Source organism: Schistocerca piceifrons, chromosome 5, assembly GCF_021461385.2.
Source record: "Schistocerca piceifrons isolate TAMUIC-IGC-003096 chromosome 5, iqSchPice1.1, whole genome shotgun sequence".
In the NCBI taxonomy this organism is placed as follows: domain Eukaryota; kingdom Metazoa; phylum Arthropoda; class Insecta; order Orthoptera; family Acrididae; genus Schistocerca; species Schistocerca piceifrons.
The window spans coordinates 487273160-487300038 of record NC_060142.1 but is presented as its reverse complement, the minus strand read 5'-3'; the positions used below and the strand labels follow the sequence as shown (position 1 = coordinate 487300038).

Sequence of the window (26879 nt, the reverse complement as noted above, 5' to 3'; positions counted from 1 at the left end):
TTTCATCTGGGCCAGAGGACCTAGTCCATTCCATGTATACACAGCCTACACCATTACAGAGCCACTACAATTGCACAGGGCCTTGTTGACAACTTGGGCCCATGGCTTTGTGCGGTCTGCACCACATTGGAAACCTACCATCAGTTCATACCAATTGAAATTATGACTCATCTGACCAGGCCATGGCTTTCCAGTCATCTAGTGTCCAACTGATATGGTCTTGAGCCTAGGGGAAGTGCAGCAGGCAATGTGATGCTGTTAACAAAGGCAATCATTTTGGTCATCTGCTACCACAGCCCATTAACACCAAATTTCACTGCACTGCCCTTACAGATACATTTGTCATATGTCGCAATTGATTTCTGTGATTATTTCAAGCTGTGTTGGCTGTCTGTTAGCACTGCAACTCTCAGAAAACACCACTGCTCATTCATTAAATGAAGGCTGTTGGCCACTGTGTTGTCTGTGGGGAGAGGTAATGCCTAACCTGGTATTCTTGGCACTGTCTTGACACTGTGGATCTCAGAATATTTAATTCTCTAACAATTTCCAAAATGGAATAACACACACATCTACCTCCAACTACTATTCTGTGTTAAAAGTATGTTAATTCCCATCATCCCTCTGTAATCATGTTGGGAACCTTTTCACATGAATCACCTGAGTACAAATGACAGCTCTGTCACTGTACTGCCCTTTTATACCTTGTGTACATGATACTATCGCCATCTGTATATGTGCATATCACTACCACACGACTTTTGTCACCTCAATGTATATTGGAGAAGCACTGATTAAGGATTCAATATCACATACAGAACTAAATCATGTTCATGAAATCATATTGTATGAAATAATAGTGAAGTATTTGCAATAATTGAAGAATATGGTTAATGAAAATCTGAGACAGGAGGTAAAGTAAATTTTGAGTTTAGCTGATTTTACAGATATCATAGTACAGAAATATGTTGAATCAATAACAATAATTATTTAATCAAACTATGAAATAAAAAGGAAATGTTCCAGTTACCATCTACGCTAAGTAGAAAATGCCATCAAAACAAAGCAGAAACTAACTTTGGTAGGCAAATTGTAATGTACAGTAAGATAATACCAGAAGTGAGAGGTCGCTGTTACTTGACATCTGGCAAATATTGCTAAAAAAATAAAATACAGCTTTTACTAGGAAAAAGGTTCATCACTGGATAAAAAAGATATATTTTTGCAGCGAATATTGAGTATGTTTTATATTTTGTTCTGGTTAGTTAAAAGAAATTAATGTACATGAACTTTTTTTTTTTTTTTTGGAAACAGTTATGTCATTTTGAAAAAAGAAACCACATTATACGTTGGACACAGCAACAAACTGTCCATTCGCATGAATGGACACAGGCAGACAGTGTTTGTTGGTAATGAGGATCACCCTGTGGCTAAACATGCCTTGGTGCACAGCCAGCACATCTTGGCACAGTGTTACACCGTCCGGGTTATCTGGATACTTCCCACCAACACCAACCTATCCGAACTCCGGAGATGGGAACTTGCCCTTCAGTATATCCTCTCTTCTCGTCATCCGCCAGGCCTCAATCTCCGCTAATTTCAAGTTGCCGCCACTCATACCTCACCTGTCTTTCAACAACTTCTTTGCCTCTACACTTCTGCCTCGACTGACATCTCTGCCCAAACTCTTTTTCTTTAAATATGTCTGCTTGTGTCTGTATGTGTGGATGGATATGTGCGTATGTGCGAGTGTATACCTGTCCTTTTTTCCCCCTAAGGTAAGTCTTTCCGCTCCCGGGATTGGAATGACTCCTTACCCTCTCCCTTAAAACCTACTTCCTTTCGTCTTCCCCTCTCCTTCCCTCTTTCCTGATGAGGCAACAGTTTGTTGCGAAAGCTTGAATTTTGTGTGTATGTTTGTGTTTGTTTGTGTGTCTATCGACCTGCCAGCGCTTTCGTTCGGTAAGTCACCTCATCTTTGATTTTATATATAATTTTTCCCACGTGGAATGTTTCCTTCTATTATATTGACTATTATATTTGTTATTTAAATATTGCATTTGTGTCTGATTAATTAACAAATTTTTCCAGTTTTGCATTATGCTACTGTGAAATGCTGTTTATTAGTTAGAGTGAATTAATTTTCATGCATTTATCAGATGTAGTAAATACATAACAAAGTGTTTAAATTATTTTGATTTTTACTTTGTTTTCCTAGCAGTGTAAATATTTTGTAGAGAAATTTGTCAATTTTACTATCTTCTTGCACATATATTATAATAATATGTGTTATAATTATTGTATTATGAGAAGGAATATAAGTTTGTTTAATGTTTTTCAATTTTTCACTGTCTGCAAAGTAAATACTTACATGATCTGGACCAATAACTGTACAATACAAAATATAAATGTTTTATGTATTTTGTAGAAAAATTGTTAATTGTAGTACTTGTTTACTTATGTCTTATAACAACATGTAACTCAGGTTTCCTTTGGGAAAAAAAGTGAGGGGGCATTTATGAAATTTTTATTATCTACATATAATTGTGGCGACAACCCCTACAATCACTATATATGCTTTACTTTCAGAAAATAGTTTTCAGAGAATTAATTATTTTTATACTAGTCAAAACTGAACAGTTGCATTATTTTTTGTCAGGCTTTTGTTCCCATTTTCATGCTTGTAATGGTGGGCTATTGTAATGGAACTAGTCAATGGGCCTATTTTCACCACGAACTGAAATATACAATACCCTTGAACAATTGGTGTGCTCAATACATATAAATACTGGGAGCACACAATATACTAAGGCAACCAGATCACATGACACACATTTTTCTGAAATCACATAAATTTTTAACTTTTGATTAATATCATTATTGTTGTTTCTATAATTTATACTGGGTGATAATTTGAAAACATTTGTAAAAGAAATATTTCATCATATATAAATTTCTCTGGACGCAAAAAATCAATACTCTGTCAGATCACTGTGCTGCAAGGTTTCTTTTCTTGAATCTGTTCTGCTCTGTTGTAATTGAAGCTGAATTATGTACTTGGTGAGACAGTGATGTGGTTGTTGTTGGCGCATATAGCCATGTTGATTAGTTGTAATTTCACCATTGTGGAAACATAAAAATATTGTATATGAAGCAAAGGATGTAAAAAAAAAAAGATGGATATAATTTAAACAGGCAGTGTTCTTATCTGAAAGATGAAAACCTGTATCGTACTTCCTGGATGCATATTATTCTTATACTGAGCCATGTCTTTCAGCGAGTCGCTTTTTTGTCACATAGCCAGAAGAAACAATTGAGTAATATAATTGATTATTGCACAATGTTCTTTCTCAGACTTTTAGTAGATGCATGATACTGCTGTTGCCACAGCTCAAACAGTGCACTTAATTTGACATTTTTCAATGTCAAACATTATAACAGTTTTTTGCAATGATAGCAGGGAGGGTCATCAGAGCTGTACCTTGATGTCAATATTTTTAATATAATGATCAGTATTATAACAAGATCAATGCAGTTTTATGATAAACTGTTTTGCTTAGTCATAAAATTATATGAAGATGGCAAAGTGATCTTGCTTCATAGGTTCCAAAAACTGGGAGAAAGCTTGGAACACCTAAACAATACACCTAACTGCATCAAATTTACTGTGAGCATAGGGGAAGACAGCAAACTCCCACCTTTTCAGCATACACGGAAAATCATCTTAACATTTGTCTTTCATGGATCTTCACCACCACCTGGTACAAATATGTGCTGTTGACTTGACTAAATAATCTGGATAAGAGCCTGTCTGATACTGAAAATTGCCAATCAAATCTGTGCCACCACTTAAAAGGGTTCAGAATAAATTGCTAAAACCAACAGCACATTTCCAAGTGAAAGCAGAAATAACACACTGTAAGAGCACAGCCAGGGAAAACCCAGAAAGATCACATTTGTGCTGTTCTGTGGACTATTGGCATGTAAGAGAATCTAATTAATAAAGCAATATAGAGTTAGTCAGTATTCCGACATTTACTGAGGAATTTGACAATTTATATTGAATATGCTGCAAGATTCAGAACATCTGGCAAACACGTTATTACATCTGGCATACTGTACCACTACACAGAAAAAAACAAAAAAACAAAAAAAAAAACATGATTACAAGAGCTAATTCTGACTACACTGTCCTCGAGAATAAGTGATAATACAATATACTGTAGAAAATAATGTCAAATTATGGACAATAAAACTTTGCACAGAAAGTAAAAAACAGCTTCTGTAATAGTGTTATAAATAGATATGGAAATTAACAACATTGACAACATTCTTATTAATGACAGCAGTCAACAGCTGAGCATACTTTTGGATCAAATCCTCACAAAGTAGAAGTGAGTGCACTGGATACATAAGGGAAATATGCAACTAAAATGCTGTCAAACACAAGAAAGACCACTGAAAGATTGTAGCCAACTACAAGCCCAAACATTTAGATGTTGCACATTACCTGTGCCTTATGGATTCTTCTCTCATATCATCTCCCTTGCACTACACAGGTGGCAGCAGTTCCTTCAGTAAAGCCTCCATGCTATTGCCCTTTTCTACATCTCTAGTGACCTTCTTCCCACTTCCTTACCCTTACCCTAGTCTTTCTTCTCATGTCATTTTCTACACCATTGACCCTCAGTTTAAAACTTTTTATTTAATTGTACAACAGGTTCCTAGGCCAAATGTCAGCCAAAGCTACTTGCTTGCCGAACAAGTCGCTACTGTATTGATAGAAAACTGATCAAAAATTTTAACCACAAAACAACAGCCTACAAAATTTAAATAAAAACAGCAACACAAAAACAGTTAACAGATCCTCCTCAGTTTCTGAGAAGAAACAAAACCCAGCATATTCAATTTTGTGTCACTTATATACAAGCTCCAGTCACATTAATGAGACCACCACCTACGTTCAAAATCAATGTGCAATAACCACACAAAGATGGCAGGTAGCAGCACTAGCAATGGAGGATATATAAAGTGTATCTGCGGATGCGGAAAACAGCACAGTCATTGTCATAATGTGGAAATCGAATGATTTATCTGACATCAAAAAGGGCATGATTGTTACTTTCTAAAACATTGGCTGCTGCTGTGGTTAAAGTATGCCGTGCATGGCAAAATGACAGTATTAACAACTCGCAGCAAGGCATCTGTGGTGCACCACAGGCCATAGAAGACAGCCACAGAGATGTGTATGGGCAACAGACATACAAATGTTGAGCAACTGAGTGCTCAGACCTCTGCTGCAGGCACCTGGTTCATGCATTCATGCTGACTGTTGTTCACTGATGATGAAGGCTGGAATTTGATTCCTAGTACTGGAACTGGAAGTACACCGAGTGAAGACATATGACCTTTTCAAATGAATCACGTTTTATGCTCCGAAATATCTGAAAACGAACACCCTGCAACTATCATTGGAAGGGTGCAGGCCATAGGAGGGAGTATTGTGGTCTAGGGAATGTTTTTGGGGCATTACCTAGGTGATCTCGTCATTCTGGAAGGTACAATGGATCAACATAAGTATACATCTATCCTTAGGGCATGCATCTATCCCTAGCACAATGGCATCTACCAGCAGGATAATGCAACATGTCACACAGCCTTCACTGTATGTGTGTGGTTCAAAGAGCACCAGGATGAGTTTACCATACTCTTCTGGCCACCCAACTCTACACATTAAAACTCAGTGGACAGTCTGTGTGACCATCTCGATCAGGCTGTTCACTCCATGGACCCCCGACTGAGTACATTTGCTGCTGCTGTGGTTAAAGTATGCCGTGCACAGCTGGCCACATCACTGGCATTGGCATGGCTCCACAGACCTGTTGGACCTTCCAGAACCTCACTGACTCTCTTCGTGCACATTTCCTAGTGGTCTGTAGTTCAAAGGTGGTTATTCAGGCTTTTGATAGGTGATCACATTAATATGACTGGACAGTGTAGAATGACACATATGAAAGGGAATCAGCAATCCTTTTAATCAGTTTCCACACGTTTCATGATGTTCTTCCAATTTTTTGGTTTTATTTTGCTCCATGATATCTACTTTTATTTGAGCTCAAACTAGTTTGATGGTGTTGTAATGACAGAGGTACAGCGGCCTGTATCATTTCACTCACTCCAGAAATTCCGCATTTCACATATTCTGTTGATAATCTATTTTATTGTCTTTCAATCAGCTGACTATTTCATCTCTCCCTGCAGCAGTTGTTGGTGTTTTATTTAATTGTACGAAACGTTATGGCACTTTGTGCATTACAGAAACACTATCAGAACTGACATTTGGTAGCAAACAAGTAACAAATCAGTTTGCAAATGAATTTGTGTTCATTTCCTTAGCAGTTGGCACATTCACAGTTCTGGGCACATGTTGTCTGTCCATATGATGGACTGTGCATGATGCACATTGACCAGTGTTTTGTCAATCCATGTTACATTCTCTGGATTCACTGTTAGCACCTCAAGCAGGAAATGACATCTGCCTGTCACAATGTCTCAGCATTCCATTAGTACCATTCTTCCTGAGAACTTTTTCCACTGGAAGCCATTAAAAAAAAAAAAAAAACTGTGGAGACACTTGTCTTTCTGCCTGTGAACAAACCACTGTCTGACAGTGATGCCACCAACTTTTTTTAATGTCAGGTGCTTAATCCTGCTGTAGTACACATATACACTCCTGGAAATGGAAAAAAGAACACATTGACACCGGTGTGTCAGACCCACCATACTTGCTCCGGACACTGCGAGAGGGCTGTACAAGCAATGATCACATGCACGGCACAGCGGACACACCAGGAACCGCGGTGTTGGCCGTCGAATGGCGCTAGCTGCGCAGCATTTGTGCACCGCCGCCGTCAGTGTCAGCCAGTTTGCCATGGCATACGGAGCTCCATCGCAGTCTTTAACACTGGTAGCATGCCGCGACAGCGTGGACGTGAACCGTATGTGCAGTTGACGGACTTTGAGCGAGGGCGTATAGTGGGCATGCGGGAGGCCGGGTGGTCGTACCGCCGAATTGCTCAACACGTGGGGCGTGAGGTCTCCACAGTACATCGATGTTGTCGCCAGTGGTCGGCGGAAGGTGCACGTGCCCGTCGACCTGGGACCGGACCGCAGCGACGCACGGATGCACGCCTAGACCGTAGGATCCTACGCAGTGCCGTAGGGGACCGCACCGCCACTTCCCAGCAAATTAGGGACACTGTTGCTCCTGGGGTATCGGCGAGGACCATTCGCAACCATCTCCATGAAGCTGGGCTACGGTCCCGCACACCGTTAGGCCGTCTTCCTCTCACGCCCCAACATCGTGCAGCCCGCCTCCAGTGGTGTCGCGACAGGCGTGAATGGAGGGACGAATGGAGACGTGTCATCTTCAGCGATGAGAGTCGCTTCTGCCTTGGTGCCAATGATGGTCGTATGCGTGTTTGGCGCCGTGCAGGTGAGCGCCACAATCAGGACTGCATACGACCGAGGCACACAGGGCCAACACCCGGCATCATGGTGTGGGGAGCGATCTCCTACACTGGCCGTAACCACTGGTGATCGTCGAGGGGACACTGAATAGTGCACGGTACATCCAAACCGTCATCGAACCCATCGTTCTACCATTCCTAGACCGGCAAGGGAACTTGCTGTTCCAACAGGACAATGCACGTCCGCATGTATCCCGTGCCACCCAACGTGCTCTAGAAGGTGTAAGTCAACTACCCTGGCCAGCAAGATCTCCGGATCTGTCCCCCATTGAGCATGTTTGGGACTGGATGAAGCGTCATCTCACGCGGTCTGCACGTCCAGCACGAACGCTGGTCCAACTGAGGCGCCAGGTGGAAATGGCATGGCAAGCCGTTCCACAGGACTACATCCAGCATCTCTACGATCGTCTCCATGGGAGAATAGCAGCCTGCATTGCTGCGAAAGGTGGATATACACCGTACTAGTGCCGACATTGTGCATGCTCTGTTGCCTGTGTCTATGTGCCTGTGGTTCTGTCAGTGTGATCATGTGATGTATCTGACCCCAGGAATGTGTCAATAAAGTTTCCCCTTCCTGGGACAATGAATTCACGGTGTTCTTATTTCAATTTCCAGGAGTGTATATGATGTCTGATAGTACTTTTGTCAAAATTGTCTGTTTCAATCACACAACATGATCTCTTCCTTGACTTCTCAGGTGTCAAAATAATGCGGCTCCCACCTGAATTGGCAGTCTCTTTGTAAATAGTGACTCTTTTCACTGTCTTTGTAGAAATATTCAATGCTTCTGTCACGCAGTCAATCATTTTACTCACTGGTATCAAAGGCCCACCATTGTCCCTTTCCCTTTCAAAGTAAACATGCAATCTGTACATAAATTCATGTGCTTGAGATTTCAGTGTGGCTCCTTTTCCAAATGTCTTCTCCTCTGCACTGCAGGAAACCATTTTCCACATACATAGCCAGAAGCTTACAGAATTAGTGGAATGCACACGTACACACACAAACCTGAACGAAGCATGCAGCACCACTGACTGAAAGCAAGGATCGCCTAACACTACAGCAACACCATGGCACTGCCACAGTAATGTGAACAAAAACTTATGATCTGAATTGCTGTCATGGACACACTAACATGTGCAACAAAGCCACTTCAATTGTCAGAGTTCTTCTCTCACCATACAGAGTATAGTAAAATCTGTAACAAAGCTTGTGTTGACATGCACGCACACAGGTGAAATTTGGAACAAGTTATGTGCATGATTCAAACATAGCAGTACACAATGATCGAACACATTGATCAAAGCATCTTTTCATGTTCAATGTGACAACAAAGAGGACATTAGAACTCATGTCATGAGGTTGCAAAAGCTTCTTGTGGATTTGGACACTGAATTGCAGAAGCACAATGAAAACATTTTGTCTGAAAGAATTTTAAATTGTAGAATTTTATCTATGCTAGGCATAGAATATGATAATTTTAAAAACTTGTGGGACATGACTCAGGCTGAAAGTCAAAGTATAAACCTTTTGACTGCAAAATTATGCACAATTGAACTGCATGACCAAAGTACAGGTGAACCAGGTGCATTTGTTGGACACAGTGGACCTGAGAAGAAAATTCAACAAAATAAAAAATGATAATAGAGAAAAATTGAAAAATAACATGGAATGTTCAAAACAAAAATTCCCTTGTAAATGTGGGCAGGTAGACCACTGCACAGCAGAACGCATCAATCAGCCTGAAAAGAACATCGCATTTTACCACATGTTTTTGGTGCCTCAGTCAATAACTGTATTGCAGTTGACAGTTGGTACTGCTACAGTGGTACCAAAAATCAAGTCACTGTGAATAAACAATATTTTGTATCTTATACTAAATTCACTGTTGCTCAAAAGACGTCAATTGGGAAAATAGGTGTAAGCGTGTTGGCTCATGGACAGGAAACTGTGAAAGGTCCAAATGCAGTTGAATAATGCCAGAAAAAATTCTGAATTGAAAGATGTGCTTTATGTTCCTGTAAAAGCAGCACTATGAAAAGGATTTGATGACAAAGTGACTGGAAAAATGATGATGACTAATCACATCAACCATGGTCTCTTTGTTCTTGACATGTGTTGCTACACCAGCATAACCAGTTCAAATGAATTTGGTGATGTCACCGAAAATGCTGCAAGTTTGTCATGAGACATTCAGCCATCAACACAAAAGGAAAAAGCATGAAAAGCATCTTGAAGCAGATGAACATTAATGCGGAAGGGTGCAAAGAGGAATTCTGCGATGGATGTGCACTGGGGAAAATTCATCAACTGTCATTCAGAAACTGAATGAATTGAATATTGGTTACTGGTGAAGAGATCCATGCTAGTGTAAATGGATCTACATAGAGACTCTCAGAAAAGATCACTGCTGCATATGTTTTAAAGATGATCTTACCAAATTTCATGAAATTCTCTTCCTGAAGCAAGAGAGTGAAGTCAGCACAATTCTGGAACAGGTCTTGAATGAAGCTAAGACAAACAGTCACATTATCAAATGTCCACGTGTGACATGGGAAAAGAATTTGATAACTAGAAAGTCTCAGAGTTGCTGGCAAACACAGGCAAAGGGCATTGCATCAGTCCACCATACACACCACAGCAAAATAGTGTTGCAGAAAGACAAAACCAATCCACTGTGGAGTGTGTTCATTCTATGTTGGACCCTAGTAAACTGCCAACTGTGGAAGGGAGAAACTTGCAATACTGCTAAATAATTTTTCAAAAACATTGGGAAGTCCTCTATTGAAAACAAAACTCCTTGTGAACCCTGGTATGGACAACCATTAGGCAATCTGAATAATCTGATGATCCTTAGAACTGAGTGTTATGAGCATGTAAACAAGAATGTTCATTCAAAGTTTTATGACAAGGCTGTGCATGGACATTATGTTTGGTACTTGAATGACAGAGATGACTTTAGGCTCTGGATTCCATCTTGGAGGAAGGTTGTGGTAAGTCACTATGTAAACCTCAAGACTGAAGTTGTATGCAATCTGCACACCAGTATCACTGAATTTGAAGTTGCTCTTAATGAAACTGTTTGACAGAGTCAACGTAATCAGATTTCTGATGAGGAAAAGGGGGCAGAAAAAGTCAGCCGCGACAACAGGATGCAGGTTTAAGTGAAGAGGAAATAGATTTGGATACGACATCAAGTTCCAGAGGAAGTCAAGTATTAAGTGAGAAACTAAGAAGCAGATGTGAAAAGAGGAAGCCAGAATGGATGACTGGTGGAGATTATGTGTACTTGGCTGAAAATCCTATCATCTGGGACAAGGATACAAGGTGAAGATTTGCAGTCTAGTTGTAAAATGCAGTGGCTGGAGGCCATTCATGAAGAACTGAAGTCCCTGAGAGAGAATAATACTTGGGTATTAGGTGACTGTTCAAGTGGTGCACAGACTTTGTAGAACTGATAAGTCTTACATAAGAAAACTACAGAAAATGGGAATGTTTGCTTTAAGGGCCGACTTGTGGCAAAGGGACAGGGAATTGACTATAAAGAAACATTTGGCTCTGTTGCATGTTATGATGTTATTTGAATCCTGTTGGCAGTAGCTGATCCAGACAAAATACATTTAGACCAGTTTGACATCAAAAGAGCTTTTCTCAATGGTGTACTCAAAGATGAACAACATGAAAATTTTGAAGATGATGCTGAATGTGTATGTTTACTGAAGCAAAGTCTGTATAGTCTTGAACGGGCACTGCATTATTGAAGCAAATGTTTCATAGACTTCATGCTGAAAGCTGGATTTAAAAACAGTGGGGTTGATCCATATCTCTTCCACTGTCAGAGCAACAAGAACTGTTTATATGTTGCAATCTATGTTGATGATGGTTTAGTTGTCAGTAGCAACAAAGAAGATACTGAAGAGTTCATGAAATGTTGAAGTCGGAATTTCACATAACTAAAGGGTCTTTCAATAACTTTTTGGGTATGAAGATAATAGCAAAATGAAGATGGATTGATAGCAATTAACCATGAGGACTATACTAAGAAAATTCTGGAAAGATTTGGAATGGCTGAGTCTAATGGCATTCCTACTGCAGTTTGGTGCAAAGAAGATAATGTCAAAGAGAAGATCACAACCAAAGTTCCTTATTGTGAACCTCGAAGCTGTGCGGTGTCTTATGTATTTGGCTATGGTCTTACATCCAGACAATGCTTTCCCAGAGAACAAATCAGCAGCAGCCATGGAAGATCCTATGGTTTAAGACTGGAATCAAGTGAAATGAACTCTGAGTCATAGGACAGTATCATGGAGTAGTCAGTCACAAAAGGCAGTGGCAGCAACCACTATGGAAGCAGAAATAATAACAGCAAGTGAAGGAGCAAAGGAGCTGCTCTGGCTGAAAAGTTTGCTGTATGAACTGACTGGAAGCAACACCACCTATACTTTGCATTGACTATGAAAGTACAGCAAAATTGTCTAAAAATCCAATGTATCATCGAAAATCAAAGCACATGGAAGTCCATCACTTCTACGTCAGGGAAAGATTCTTGAATGGGGACCTTCGATTATAACACATTGACAGAACTAACCATTTAGCTGATACATAATCCACAAATTCAACTGCACTTGCTTTACAAAGCTATAAAATGTCACATTACACAGATATATGAAAATAAACCATATTTTTATCTTCAATGTCAACACTTCCTTCAAAGAAAAACTCCAATTCTTTCAAACAGCATCTCTAGTTGGGCCCTTTCCAATGGCTTGGTTAGTCATTGGAAAGGGTCCAACTTGAGATGCTGTTCGAAAGAATCGAAGTGCAGAAAATTAAAACCATGTGAAATTTAGTACTCACTTTCACATTCTCTTTGAAGGAAGTGTTAACATTGAAAATAAAAGTACAGAGTGCATTGTCATGTACCTGTGTATGTGACTTTTTATATCTTTATTAAGTAAGTGTAGCATTCTAGCTACACCTTAACAATATTTACATTCACTACTTAAATTCAAGATAAATAGTCCACCACAACTTGAAAAAAAATAGTAATGTCCACAGCTTCATTATTTATCACTGAAGCTAACAATGGCTTAAAATGTGTCCAATATTACACTCAAAAGTCTCTGAACATTTGCCTGATAATACAAAATGTCTGACAAATAGCAAAGCAAAGATTAAACCTAAATCAAAATTCTTTCTATTCTGTAGAGGACATTTTTGTTAAAATCAAGTAGCATCTATAACATGGAAGACAAAGATATTTACTTTTTTGTTAAATTTAAGTACTCTTATTATCATTTAAATTAGACATAACTATCTAATCCATTGTAACACTCACTTTACCCTTATGGCAATGGAAAACTATCATGACAGCGCTGAGGAAGCTATTCTGATTCATGATCTATTAATTACTGCCCAAAAATCAGAGCTCAAAAAAGATCATGACATCTAACTGTATTCTGTGTGACTCTGCCAATGTGAAATGATGGGAAAAGGGATTTTGGGGGGAACCAAACACCTCAATGTGCATACAATGTACATGGAGTGCTGAAGTGTTCTCAAATCATTTTTGGACTATTAAGAAAGAGTGAATTGTTTTGTTGAAGGACCTCTGTGTGGTGTTGTAAGTGATCAAATATATGCACAAATGTCCCTTCTGTACCAAAATAGTGAGGAGGTGTTTCTGAATGATATGGATGCTCATGAACAGTTGTTGTTTGGCATTGAAGTGACAAGTGGTTTGCCTCAGTGTGGCTCACTACACACTATTAAAATTTTGAAAACACAATACTGAAATGCCTCATGCGTCAACTGCCCACAATCTGGTCCAAGTCAAATGCAGTTTTGCACGTCTTGTTCATCCAGCACTTGACTATCACCCTGATGACTCATGTGAGCTCTGATGGCACTCTGATAACGTGAAATGCCAAACTGTTCCATTTGCTGTGGTGACGGATGCACTTTATCTCCAGTACAGCAGCTATTTCTAATCCAGTTAGTTATTAGTATGTGTTTCACTAGGAGTAGGAGGAGATTAGTGTTTAATGTCCCATTGACAATGAGGTCATTAGAGACAGAGCACAAGCTTGGATTAGGGAAGGATTGGGAAGGAAATCGGCCCTGCCCTTTTAAAGGAACCATCCTGGTATTTGTCTGAAACAATTTAGGGAAATCACGGAAAACCTAAATCAGGATGGCCGGAGATGGGTTTGAACTGTCATCCACCTGAATGCGAGTCCAGTGTGCTAACCACTGCACCACCCTGCTTGGTGTTTCACTAGAAAAATGAGCATTATCAAAGATTACTGTGTTTCTATTTATAAAATGTAAGCAGCTTTGGTATTTAATAATCTGTAAACTGAACCACTGTACACCATTTTTACAGAAATCGTGCCATTTGTATATTCTACATAGGATTAGCTAACTACTAAATTCTAACAAGAATGTCTTACCATATAATTATATACAAATATATCTTTGGAGCCTGGTTGCATTTTGTTATCATTAACATCTCCAATGACAACAGTTAGTGTGCTGGTCCCTGACATGGCAGGATTTCCAGAATCCTTTATTACAATTGGAATCAAATATTCTTTCTGTTGCTCTCGGTCAAATGATCGAAGGGATGAGACAACTGCCATGCCATCACCATTAGCACCCTCTGTTGAGAAAATATATATTTTGTTAATATTCGTTACCAGTTACATAGTTCAAAATTACTTCTGAAGTTGTTGAACACCATGATTAATATTATCATAGATCAACAGCAGTCTTATAATTAGTGATGCACCAGTAAAGTAAATTCATAATTGATATTACAAATTTAGGATCTTCCAAAAGTTAAAACATTTTATTTTATTTTTACATTGATTAATCTTTAAATGCTATTTTTTTCTTTTTTTGAGAGCTGCATTTAGGATGAAGGATATTTGCAGCAAATGGGCTAAAATTTCTATGTTTCTGTCATTACAAATAATTTTTGTGCCGTACTGTTTCTAGGACACAAAAACACTTCTATCACCTGATCATTAATCTTTGTCACTATTAAAATGTCCCCACTACTGCCATAAACACATTTTCAGAATATTCATTTATGAGCTGAGACGTTTTTAAGCTTGTATCGAAGACACCATATTTAATGTAACTGCTTAATTTACTTGTAGAGTGGTGCATTTATGAACACCAAACCCTATGTAGTTTACTTAGCTCAGTCAGGTGATGATCTGGGTCATGGGAGCTTGGCGCATAACTGAAGATGCAAGACACTACTCTGAGATCTCTTCAAAATTGTATTATTCTTCTAACATAACTCACATTAGCCCATCATAACACTGGCTCCAAACCAAAATCCAATCAATAATTCAGCCACTGGTTACATATGCATGAGCTGTTATTAGATCAGTTACTGTTGCTACATTGGCAGGTTATCAAGATTTAAGCCAGTCGGGCACTAATGACCGTAGCAGTTTTGCGGAAAAAGAGAGAGAGAGAGAGAGAGAGAGAGAGAGAGAGAGAGAGAGAGAGAGAGAGAGAAGATTTAAGTGAGCTCGAACATTGTTTTATAGTCTGTGCATGAGCGATGGGACACAGCATCTCCAAGGTAGAGATGAAGTGGGGATTTTCCCATACGACTATTTCACGAGTGTACTGTGAATATCAGGAATCTGGTAAAACATCAAATCCCTGACATCGCTGCGAAAGAAAAAGATCCTGCAAGAGCACGATCAACAACGACTGAAGAGAACTGCTCGATGTGACAGGAGTGCAAGTCTTCTGCTAATTGCTGTAGATTTCTATGCTGGGCCATCAACAAGTGTCAGCATCAACAAGTGTCGGAGCTGAAGGCCCACTTGTATAACCTTGATGACTGCACAAAACAAAGGTTTATGCCTTGCCTGGGTCTGTCAACACCAACATTGGGCTGATAATGAGAGGAAACATGTTGCCTGGTCGGACGAGTCTCATTTCAAATTGTATCAAGCACATGGACGTGTATGTGTATGGAGTCAACATATTGAATCCAGACAGACTGTTCAAGCTGGTGGAGGCTGTGTAATGGAGCGGGGCATGTGCAGTTGGAGTGATATGGGATCCCTGATATGTCTAGATACGACTCTGACAGGTGGCACATACATAAGCATCCTGTCTTATCATCTGCATCCATTCCTGTCCAGTGTGCATTCTGACAGACTTGGGCAATTCCAGCAGGACAATGTGACACCCCACCTCTTCTGAGTTTAAACACTTCCAGTGGCCACCATACTCCGCAGACATGAACATTATTGAGCATATCTGGGATGACTTGCAATGTGCTGTTAAAAAGAGGTCTCCACCCCCTTGTACTCTAACATATATATGGAGGGCCCTGCAGGATTCATGGTGTCAATTCCCTGCAGCACTACTTCAGACATTAGTCGATTCCATGCCACATCCTGTTGCGGAGCTTCTTCATGCTCGTGGGGCCCCTTCATGAAATTAGGCAGGTGTACCAGTTTCTTTGGCTCTTCAGTGTATGACTTAATTTCTTTGGTACATGTTGTTAGTTAAAAATCTTTGTTATTTGAACAATTGGTTGTACAAGTTGGAAGGGCAAAGATGGAGAACGAGTTATGTGTGTTTTATTGATTTGTATTGTGAAGTGAAATGACTGAAAATATATGAGTTATTCTGCAGAAAATCCACTAGACAATTACAGAAAGATGAACAAGGAAAGGAAGAGAACAACAAGCCATCAACTTACAGCAAAGAAGAGCATAAAAAAATATGAGTATTTTTATTATTAACAGAATTGGTTATTAAAATTCGACTGTCCCTTTCACTCAGTGCAGTGTGTTGCTATCTGAGTGTGGCAAGTGCTGTGAAAATGTGACCAGCTGCCTAAATTAGTAACTTACTCCAAATATCACTAAGTTCAAAATTGGGCAACAAGAGGGTGGGGACAGTCAGAACATGGTGGCATTGTGCAGGATTTTCTGAAAGTGAAATGTGAATATTGTGTTCATCTATTTTTCTTCTTGCAGATTAAAAGATGTTGTGAAATTTGTATGTGAACAATCAGCCAGATATGAATCACAGTTACAAAACAGCAATAATAACAGCAAAAAACGAGCTTGCAAACAAGAAGAAGAAAAGGATAGAAAAAAATAAAAAGTGAGACGAACAATTAAGAATGTCGACATTCAACAACAATGTACTGGAAATATTTTCTTTATTTTTTTATTTTTTGGTGAAGAGTTTCATTGTATAAGTATTAACATTGACAGTCATTAAATAGTTTGAATCAATAGGGAATAATATAGACATGGGAGACTTAAGTAGTGTAGTGAAACAAGCACAGGAAAACATTATTGATAGACTTGTAAAACAGGAAAAACTAATGAATGAATTACAACGAGATGATAATAATGACATGCTGTCATTGTTAAGGGAAATGAACAATGATAATAAAGATCAGTTAATAAAAATGGGCAATGAAAATAAGGATCAGTTAATAAAAATGAGTAATGACCAGTTCATAAAACTCAGTCAGTCAACGGGAACATTTTTTGATTGTGTCAGTAAAAATACAGCTCAATTAAATGATAATAACAATCAATTCACAGAAATTGGTCATTCAATAGGCCCATTTATTGTGTCAGTAAAACTACAACTCAAATAAATGATATTAATCAATAAATTGATAGATTAGATGTTTGAGTAGAATCTGTGGAGTCCAAAATCAAAGTAATTGAACTCAAATTCAATAATGAAGTTAAAAATGTCAAAGATAAGATTAATGGAGAGAGAGAGAGAAAAACAAAATTGCTTTCGAAAATTTGCATCAGGAAATGCGTATTGTGGACAAAAATGTAGTCAAATTTTGACTTTGGAAACTAATGTTGGCACCAAACTGGCACTTGTTGGAAGCAGTTTTGTTGACAGGTGAAAACAGTAATAGCAAATTCACAGAAAATGAAAAATTAAATAGCAACAAAACTAGAAACCTAGAAAGTAGTGTTTCTGTTTTATATAAAAAAAGTTGAAGAATTGTCTAATGATATGATAATCAAAATCTTAATACCAATGTTGGCACCATGTTTTGCAACACTCCAGTGAAAAACCTTTCAGGTGAAGGTAGCTCACATCCTGTAGATTTTCTGCAGTATTGCAGAGATAGTTTTGTGTCTAATATGACTGATACTAAGAAAATCAAGTCTGTCAAGAAGTTTCAGAAAGGTCAAGCATTAAGCTGGGCTACTAATGATGACATAACCTATGCAGAATTTGAGAAAGGATTTTTAGGTCGATTTTGGTCAAGGTTGGAGAAAACAGGGAAATACAGCTACAACAGACACACACATTTTGAAAGAGTCAGTAATCACATCTGGAACAGAAAGAATCACAACAAGAAGGAACATAGTAATCACAATCATAAAAATTATCATTGGAAGGAACATAATAGAATAAGCGGAAAAAATTTAAGTGTAGGAAGCAACATAGTCGCAGCAAAGAGAGGAAGAAAAGAAAGAAGTTATATGTAATTGTTCCACAATGCAAAAAAAAAAAAAAAAAAATGAATGTTGTAGAAACAAAATGTTTTTTATGATTTTAAATAATTATTTATCTAAAAACAAAGATGATGTGACTTACCAAACAAAAGCGCTGGCAGGTTGATAGACACACAAACATACACACAAAATTCAAGCTTTCGCAACCAACAGTTGCTTCATCAGGAAAGAGGAAAGGAGAGGGAAAGACGAAAGGGTGTGGGCTTTAAGGGAGAGAGTAAGGAGTCATTCCAATCCCGGGAGTGGAAAGACTTACCTTAGGGGGAAAAAAGGACGGGTATACACTCCCACACACACACATATCCATCCGCACATACACAGACACAAGCAGACATTTGTAAAGCAGACATTTGTAAAGTTTTTGCCTTTACAAATGTCTGCTTGTGTCTGTGTATGTGCGGAGGGATATGTGTGTGTGTGGGAGTGTATACCTGCCCTTTTTTCCCCCTAAGGTAAGTCTTTTCGCTCCCAGGATTGGAATGACTCCTTACCCTCTCCCTTAAAACCCACATCCTTTTGTCTTTCCCTCTCCTTCCCTCTTTCCTGATGAAGCAACCGTTGGTTGTGAAAGTTTGAATTTTGTGTGTATGTTTGTGTTTGTTTGTGTGTCTATCGACTTGCCAGCGCTTTTGTTTGGTAAGTCACATCATCTTTGTTTTTAGATATATTTTTCCCACGTGGAATGTTTCCCTCTACTATATTCACATCATTAATTATTTAGTTATACTTTTTCATACATTTTTGTGCAAACAACTTAGATGTGGTAAGCTATTACTTTTGCTTGTGGTGTGTTACTTTTCTACCGGTTGTGAATAAGTGATGGTTTGTATTTTATTATGTTCTTTCATGAAGTGCAAGTCTCAATCAATTCCTGAGCATTTATTCATTTCCGTATAATTTTCTTTATGGTATACAATACATTGAATGTCATAATGATAGAGTTGGAATCAGGAACATGCTAATGAGGAAATGAATGCTATGTTACTATCATGATGTTTCTGCACAGTGAGTTTATTGTTACTGATGATGTTTGGCGGTGAATTGTAAGATGAGAATATCTTGTGAGAAGTGAAAATTAATGAAAATGTTCAGATGGTTCAAATGGCTCTGAGCACTATGAGACCTAACATCTGAGGTCATCAGTCCCCTAGAACTTAGAACTACTTAAACATAACTAATCTAAGGACATCACACACATCCATGCCCAAAGCAGGATTCAAACCTGCAACCGTAGCAGTCACGCGGCTCCATACTGAAGCGCCTAGAACTGCTCGGCCACACCAGTGGAAATGTCTTATGTTTTTATGATGAGGATAATTATAATAATGATGACTGTGTTGATGTATTGTGGAGAACTATGTTGTGGAAGCAATGGACTAGAGACTTTGTATTATGTTTGGTAGTGATTTACATTCAGGAAATCAAGTAAAATATTATTGCTAAGTATCTGTAGATGGAGAAAGTAGTTAATGGAGGAATCTAAGACAAGAGAGAAAGTAAAAGTTTAGCTGAGCTTTACAAATATGAAAGTACAGAACCATATAGAATAATAATGTAATTGAGCAATTGAGCTATTACATAAAATATAAATGTAATTACCAACTATTTTAAGAAAAGAATTATATACACAAAGTACAATCTAACTTCTGCACCATTTCAGTGCAGTAATGTGTTCATTGTAAATAAGTATTGTAGTAGTTCTAATGTAAGTTTATTACCTAATAAATATGAAAAAAATTTTATTTGAATGAAAGTAAATCTAATCTAATCTACTTGTGATGTGGAAAATTGCCTACTTTGTCAAAATTGACTATGTGGCTGATTGTTTTCACTTGTGAATATTGCTTCATCAATATGAATTTCCATGCCGCAAAGTTTGTTTTTTACTTACCTATTCATCTTTTTATAATTACATTATACTATGTATTTGCCTTCTACTGTCTCAGTACAATGGAATTAACTGAACATAAATTCCCCGACATGACAGTAATTTCAAATGTGTTTATTTGCATTTAAAAGAAAGAAATTTTAATTGTTTTCATAAATGAGTCACACCAAGAAAATATTACTATAGTCAGCCAGTGTTAGCAATACCAAAACATCTGGTGCTTTAGTGAAAAAAATTTTCATGGAAAATGAAAAGTAAAAAGTTTATAAGCTATGTCAGTTCACTTATTATTGTGGTGTCTTTGTGAGTGCAAGGCATAATGGAGAATGTTGTTTTTCAGACCTATGTGAAGTTAATGATTAAAATTACATTGCAGAGCAATTTTTCTCTTTGAGGCATATTGATGGTATTATGAGATTTTGTGACATATTTTGCGTGTTGATGAGGTTTACATGGAGATGAATTGCTGGCAGAGATGAAGGTTTATTGTATTGTGAAATAAAATATTAGGGACTTATTAGTGCTCTGTTTTGTAATGCATTGGACTTTTGTTTATGATGGTATGCTGTAGAAAATTCTGAGAAATGACTATAAGGAAGTTAGAAAAAGTTGTATGAGTCATTAGTCTTTGATTATATAAGTGATGTTTATGAAAGTTTCACCAGGGGTTTGATTTGTTTAAAATGTCTGAATTTTATTTAGAACTGTATGATTCCATAGCATTGGCATGAGAAAGAGTTAGTACTGGTAGGAAATAACTTACATGTACTACATATTTTGTTGCTCACTATAAAGTATTAACACCTTGTGAACTCATTTCCATATTAATTTTGATCATGATATTTATGTGGAAAGAAAAGACTGAAAGCTGAAAAATGACCATTCTCTTTTGCTGTCTTAGAATTATTTGTCATCCAATGAAATGTTGACATTTCATATTGTCACACTGAATCAGTGTACTTTATGTAGATGTGAAAGAAGAATTTTAAATACAACAGTGACAATAGTTAATGAATAGAACTTTAAAGCAGATTTCAGTACTGTTGATATCTTTGGCATAATTTATGGCCAATATCTTTTACATAAGAAACAAAATAACTCAGTTTTCAAGAAAACATGTAGAATAAGCTAGTTGTCCAGTGACATAATTTGAAAGCCTTGAAAAGTAATTTTTTATATGTTATTGTAGAATCTGTTATGTGACATGAAAATGAATGAATGCATTAATGTAAAAGCCATGGGTGCAGTGTTCTGAACAGAAGATAAATTAAGAAGTAAGACATTATAAAATGTTGTTACAAAGACATTTCACTGGTGATGTGAGAAAAAGGATAAGTCCCCAACTAAGTCCATTAATTCTGTCCTGTGATCTAAAGTATTTTGCTATATTTTTTTCTGAAGTGCTTCAAATAACTCTATATTGACTAAGATGCTTTCTTTCAATCATAGGGCATTACCAATCAACGATAATTCGTCTTTTAAAGACAGATTTATAAATATTGGTAAACAGACATTCTAATGAAATACAATTTCCACTGTAATGCTAATATGATAAAATCACTGTAATCTGTACCATCCTTTTGCTTATCCCTTATATGTTATATGATATTTGGTAATAATTTGAGACTGACAGAACAGGTAAAAGATTAGACTTTGAAATTGTTTTTTAAAATTTTTGATAAAAGAACTTTGTTCTTGACTTCATTTGAATGAAGTGGTGGTGCCAAGGAAGTCAAAATGAAGTATATCATGTAATGAAGAACTGTTGAATATTAATTTTTTATACTCCAAAACTTGTTGGGATAACCAGTTTTATTATTTTGTATCAAAATTTTTCTCACATTTCATGCTTTCACAATGTTTTGGGGGCTATTGCAATAAAACTGGTTACAGTGAGAGAAATGTACTACCCAATCTTGGATCATACAAGAGATGGAGAAGATCCAACCAAGAGTGGCACATTTCATGAAGGGATTATTTAGTATTGGCACATGCATTACAGAGATACTCAGCAAACTCCAATGGTAGACATTACAGGAAAGGCTTTGTGAATTGTGGATAGGTTTACTGTTGAAATCCTGAGAGAGTACACACTGAGAAGAGTCAAGCAACATATTAATCCCTCCCACATGTCTCACAAAATGGTCATGATGTGAAAATAAGATCAATTAGAGATTATATGAAAGTATAACAACAGTTGTTCTTCCCTGCACCATTTATCAATTGAAGAGGGAAGAAGAAAAAGAAAGCTGTAACAAAAGTACCTTCCACCCCACACAATAAGGTGGCTTACAGAGTGCAGATGTAGATATCTCCCAGTAGATAAAAAAATGCTATCACCCTTATTGTAACGAAACAGAAATATAAAATGTGACAGCAAATGTTTTTCAGTAGGCTATTGATATTAAGAATAATTATTATTATCTGATGTGCAAAGTGCTGTACAACTTACTCTGATCATGTTCAACTTTGAAGGATGCTCGTATAACATCATCTGCATTGGGGTCCATCCGGAATGTAAAAGGAGGCCCATTACTCTTTGACCTGTCATCGTCATCAGTTGCCAGTATTTCTACAACTTTTCTGGGAGGAACATGTTCAGGAAGTACAGGTCTGTAATCTCTCAGGAATGTAGGGGCATTATCATTTATGTCCTGAACAATTACAGTTAACGTAGCTGTTGCTGTCTTCGGGGGAACGCCATCATCAATTGCAAGAACTTTAACCTGTGAGGAGAAAAAGGATTTAAATGATAATGAGAATGAAAGCTGGAGTGATCTCATGACAACCATGTAAATACAAAATATGAAAATCAGACACACACAATGGGATGCAATGTGAATCACTTCTTTTCTGACACACATAATAAAAAGTAAATGGCTGGCTGATTCCAATATGGTGATAGTGACAAACTAATATAAGTCAAAAAATTACTACTTTTGTTTTTTCTGAGTCTGTTTTTTTTTTTATTTAGTAGGATTTGTGAACAGGAAAAGTAACCAAGAGTAGGTTACAGTCATAGTTTCATAAATGCATCTTTTGCTGATGCTTTTATTTGCAAGAGTATAATAAGCTATTTGCTTATAACAGATTTGATACATTGTTATAGATTTCAAAATACTGATGTATTGCATAGAAGTGTTGCAATTTGAGTGTTACATGAATGCTATTTTGCTCTGAAAGAAATCTAATCGTTGCTGAAGTTGCTTTTTGTTTATGTACAAATTTATTTCTAAACTTTTTTTCAATATCAGTAGAAACTCATCAATAACAACTGTACAGTTGTAAGTCTTAACTGAACAATAACAGAAAAAACAGCATCAGAGACTTACTTGATGTCGTGGTGTTTCTTCTCTGTCAAGATTCCTCTGAATTGACACAATACCATCTTGACTGATGGCAAACTGTCGTTTACGATCTGAAGTGCGGTCTATTGCATATTTCACTTTGCTCTTTCCTCCTTGGTCTGGGTCTGTTGCCTTGAAGGTTTCTAAACTTTTTCCCAGTTCAGCATTTTCATACACTGAAACTTCAATATTGGGACGTTCAAATTGAGGTTTATTGTCATTAATATCCCTTAACCTGACAACAACCCATGAGTAGGCCACATGGTATTTATCATTGTCATTATCTTCACCCTGAAAATCATAATGGGAATCATTTTCTGATACCAGTAAAGTCTCAAATTTCATAATCTCTACACTAAGAAACTTTTAGTTACATACTATTCATTTGTACACTCAATTCTGAGCTATGGCATTCTTTTTTGGGGAACAAATGCACAAAACATGAACACAGTTTTCAAACTCCAGAAAAGAGCCATAAGAATCATAACCAAAAATGCTAGTCGAGCTCATTGTAAAGGTCTGTTCAAAACACTGGGGATTTTAACTGCACTGTGTGAATACATTTACCAGTCAGTTGTACACATCAAAAATAACATTGGTAATTACTGCACAAACAGTTCTGTCCATGACCATGGAACAAGAGCTAGACTCAATTTACATTTGCCAAGAAAAAATAAACATAAAACTCAAAACATCATTTTCTACCAAGGAATAAAACTGTACAATAAATTACCAAAAGAGATAAAAAAAATTGCAAAAATACACTTATTTAAAAAGGCAGCTAAAAAGTACCTATTATGCAATACATTTTATACATTGAAGCATTACTTAGATAAAACAGTACAGGCCTGGCAAAAAAATAGTTATACAAATAAATAATAATAATAATGATTAGAAAACATCCAACATTCCACATAACACCTTCACACTATGTTTTTTCCTTTTCTAGAAAAAAACTTACCCCAAGCTATGCATTGCACAATACTAACACCTCTTCCTCTTTCTGAGATCAACATCTCACTCGTTGTAGAGGGATGCTGACGCAGTTTTTCAGGATAGCAAATGGGAAGTTGTGGTACATAAAATTGCTCAGAGATCACCAGTGTGTGTGTGTGTGTGTGTGTGTGTGTGTGTGTGTGTGTTTGTGTGTGTGTGTGTGTAGTCAGTGAAGTGTTATGAAACGATGTGTGTATAGTGTGTGCAGTGACTGACAGTGAGATATGAGTGGACAGTGTGGCATTACATTATTGAATAAGTTATTTGTAAAAAAAAAGTATTATATACCAGGAGTAAATCTAATAGTTGTCTCTAACTAGAAAACACAGTACAATAGGAATAAATTTGGACCTCTCAAAAGCATTCGATACTGTCCAACATGATATCCTGCTAGACAAATTAGAATATGTCGGTGTACGAGGAGTAGCTAAAAAGTGGTTTCAGTCATATCTCCATAATAGGAAACAGGTAGTAGAAATTGCAACAACAAACAGTAAAAACCAAAGTATTGTTTACAGATAGGATATTCAGACTGTGCCAATAGGAGTACCACAGGGGAGTGTTCTAGGACCTCTCCTATTTCTTCTTTACATAAATGATATCAAGATTCCTGTAAATGGTACTCATATAACCCTGTTTGCGGATGACACAAACATTGTAGTAACTGACATAAACCGGGTATTGCCAACATCTGCAACCAGAGTTATAGAATATTTGCAAAATTGGTTTGAAGTGAACAAATTAACCATAAATATCTTTAAAACTAATTATATCCATTACAGGAAAGCAAAGTCACACTCTGATCTAGATCTCAGAATACAAAATAAAGAAATTGTGAGAGTTGCTACCACAAAATTCTTAGGTGTACATATAGATGAAAATTTAGACTGGAAATCCCATATCCTGTATCTCTCGCATAAGTTAAGCTCTGCTTGCTTTGCTTTACGCGTTATTAGCTTTGCATGTAGTAGGGAATGTAGCAGAGCTGTTTACTTTGCTTATATACATTCTGCTATTACCTATGGCCTCATCTTCTGGGGTCATAGTAAGAAATATCTCAAAACCATCTTCACTCTACAAAAACGAGCTGTTAGAATAATTACCAACAGTTCAAGGCTAACTCCTTCAAAGCAATTATTTAAACAGCTGAATATTCTACCCCTACCATGCCTCTACATACAGAAAAGCGTAATTAATGTAAAACGAAATATTAACAATTTCCAATCCAACTCGGATCTACATACTTACAACATAATAAAGTGCAATGACATTCATATAAAAAGAGTTAACAGGGCTATGGCGCAGAAACAAACAAACATACAAGAAATGAGATCCATCCTTCATGAAATCCTCCCCACTCCACCAAGAGTGTCTTTCCGCCGTCCACCTAACCTTCGCAACCTCTTAGTTCATCCCTATGAAATCCCCAAACCACCTTCCCTACCCTCTGGCTCCTACCCCTGTAACCGCCCCCGGTGTAAAACCTGTCCCATGCACCCTCCCACGACCACCTATTCCAGTCCTGTAACCCGGAAGGTGTACACGATCAAAGGCAGAGCCACGTGTGAAAGCACCCACGTGATTTACCAACTGACCTGCCTACACTGTGAAGCGTTCTATGTGGGAATGACCAGCAACAAACTGTCCATTCGCATGAATGGACACAGGCAGACAGTGTTTGTTGGTAATGAGGATCACCCTGTGGCTAAACATGCCTTGGTGCACGGCCAGCACATCTTGGCACAGTGTTACACCGTCCGGGTTATCTGGATACTTCCCACTAACACCAACCTGTCAGAACTCCGGAGATGGGAACTTGCCCTTCAGCATATCCTTTCTTCTCGCTATCCGCCAGGCCTCAATCTCCGCTAATTTCTAATTTCAATTTGCCGCCGCTCATACCTCACCTGTCTTTCAACTTCATCTTTGCCTCTGTACATCTGCCCCGACTGACATCTCTGCCCAAACTCTTTGCCTTTACAAATGTCTGCTTGTGTCTGTGTATGTGTGGATGGATATGTGTGTGTGTGCGAGTGTATACCTGTCCTTTTTTCCCCCTAAGGTAAGTCTTTCCGCTCCCGGGATTGGAATGACTCCTTACCCTCTCCCTTAAAACCCATATCCTTTTGTCTTTCCTTCTCCTTCCCTCTTTCCTGACGAGGCAACCATTGGTTGCGAAAGCTAGAATTTTGTGTGTATGTTTGTGTTTGTTTGTGTGTCTATCGACCTGCCAGCGCTTTTGTTTGGTAAGTTTCATCATCTTTCTTTTTAGATATATTTTTCCCACGTGGAATGTTTCCCTCTATTATATGTACATGTATGTGTATACGAACTAGTGACTTACCGAACGAAAGCGCTGGCAGGTCGATAGACACACAAACAAACACAAACATACACACAAAATTCAAGCTTTCGCAACAAACTGTTGCCTCATCAGGAAAGAGGGAAGGAGAGGGGAAGACGAAAGGAAGTGGGTTTTAAGGGAGAGGGTAAGGAGTCATTCCAATCCCGGGAGCGGAAAGACTTACCTTAGGGGGGAAAAAGGACAGGTATACACTCGCACACACGCACA

At 37.8% G+C, this 26879-nt stretch overlaps 1 protein-coding gene across 1 annotated transcript in view; it reads right to left on the bottom strand.

Moving 5' to 3' along the window:
• The window catches only part of LOC124799096 (neural-cadherin-like), a 242938-nt gene that overhangs the window by 175504 nt on the left and 40555 nt on the right, over positions 1-26879 (bottom strand). The window contains exons 12-14 of the mRNA XM_047262635.1: positions 23297-23602; positions 22417-22690; positions 13982-14190 (exon numbers count right to left, since the gene is read on the bottom strand). Coding sequence (XP_047118591.1) covers positions 13982-14190; positions 22417-22690; positions 23297-23602 — 789 coding nt within the window. The remainder of the gene's footprint in view (positions 1-13981; positions 14191-22416; positions 22691-23296; positions 23603-26879) is intronic.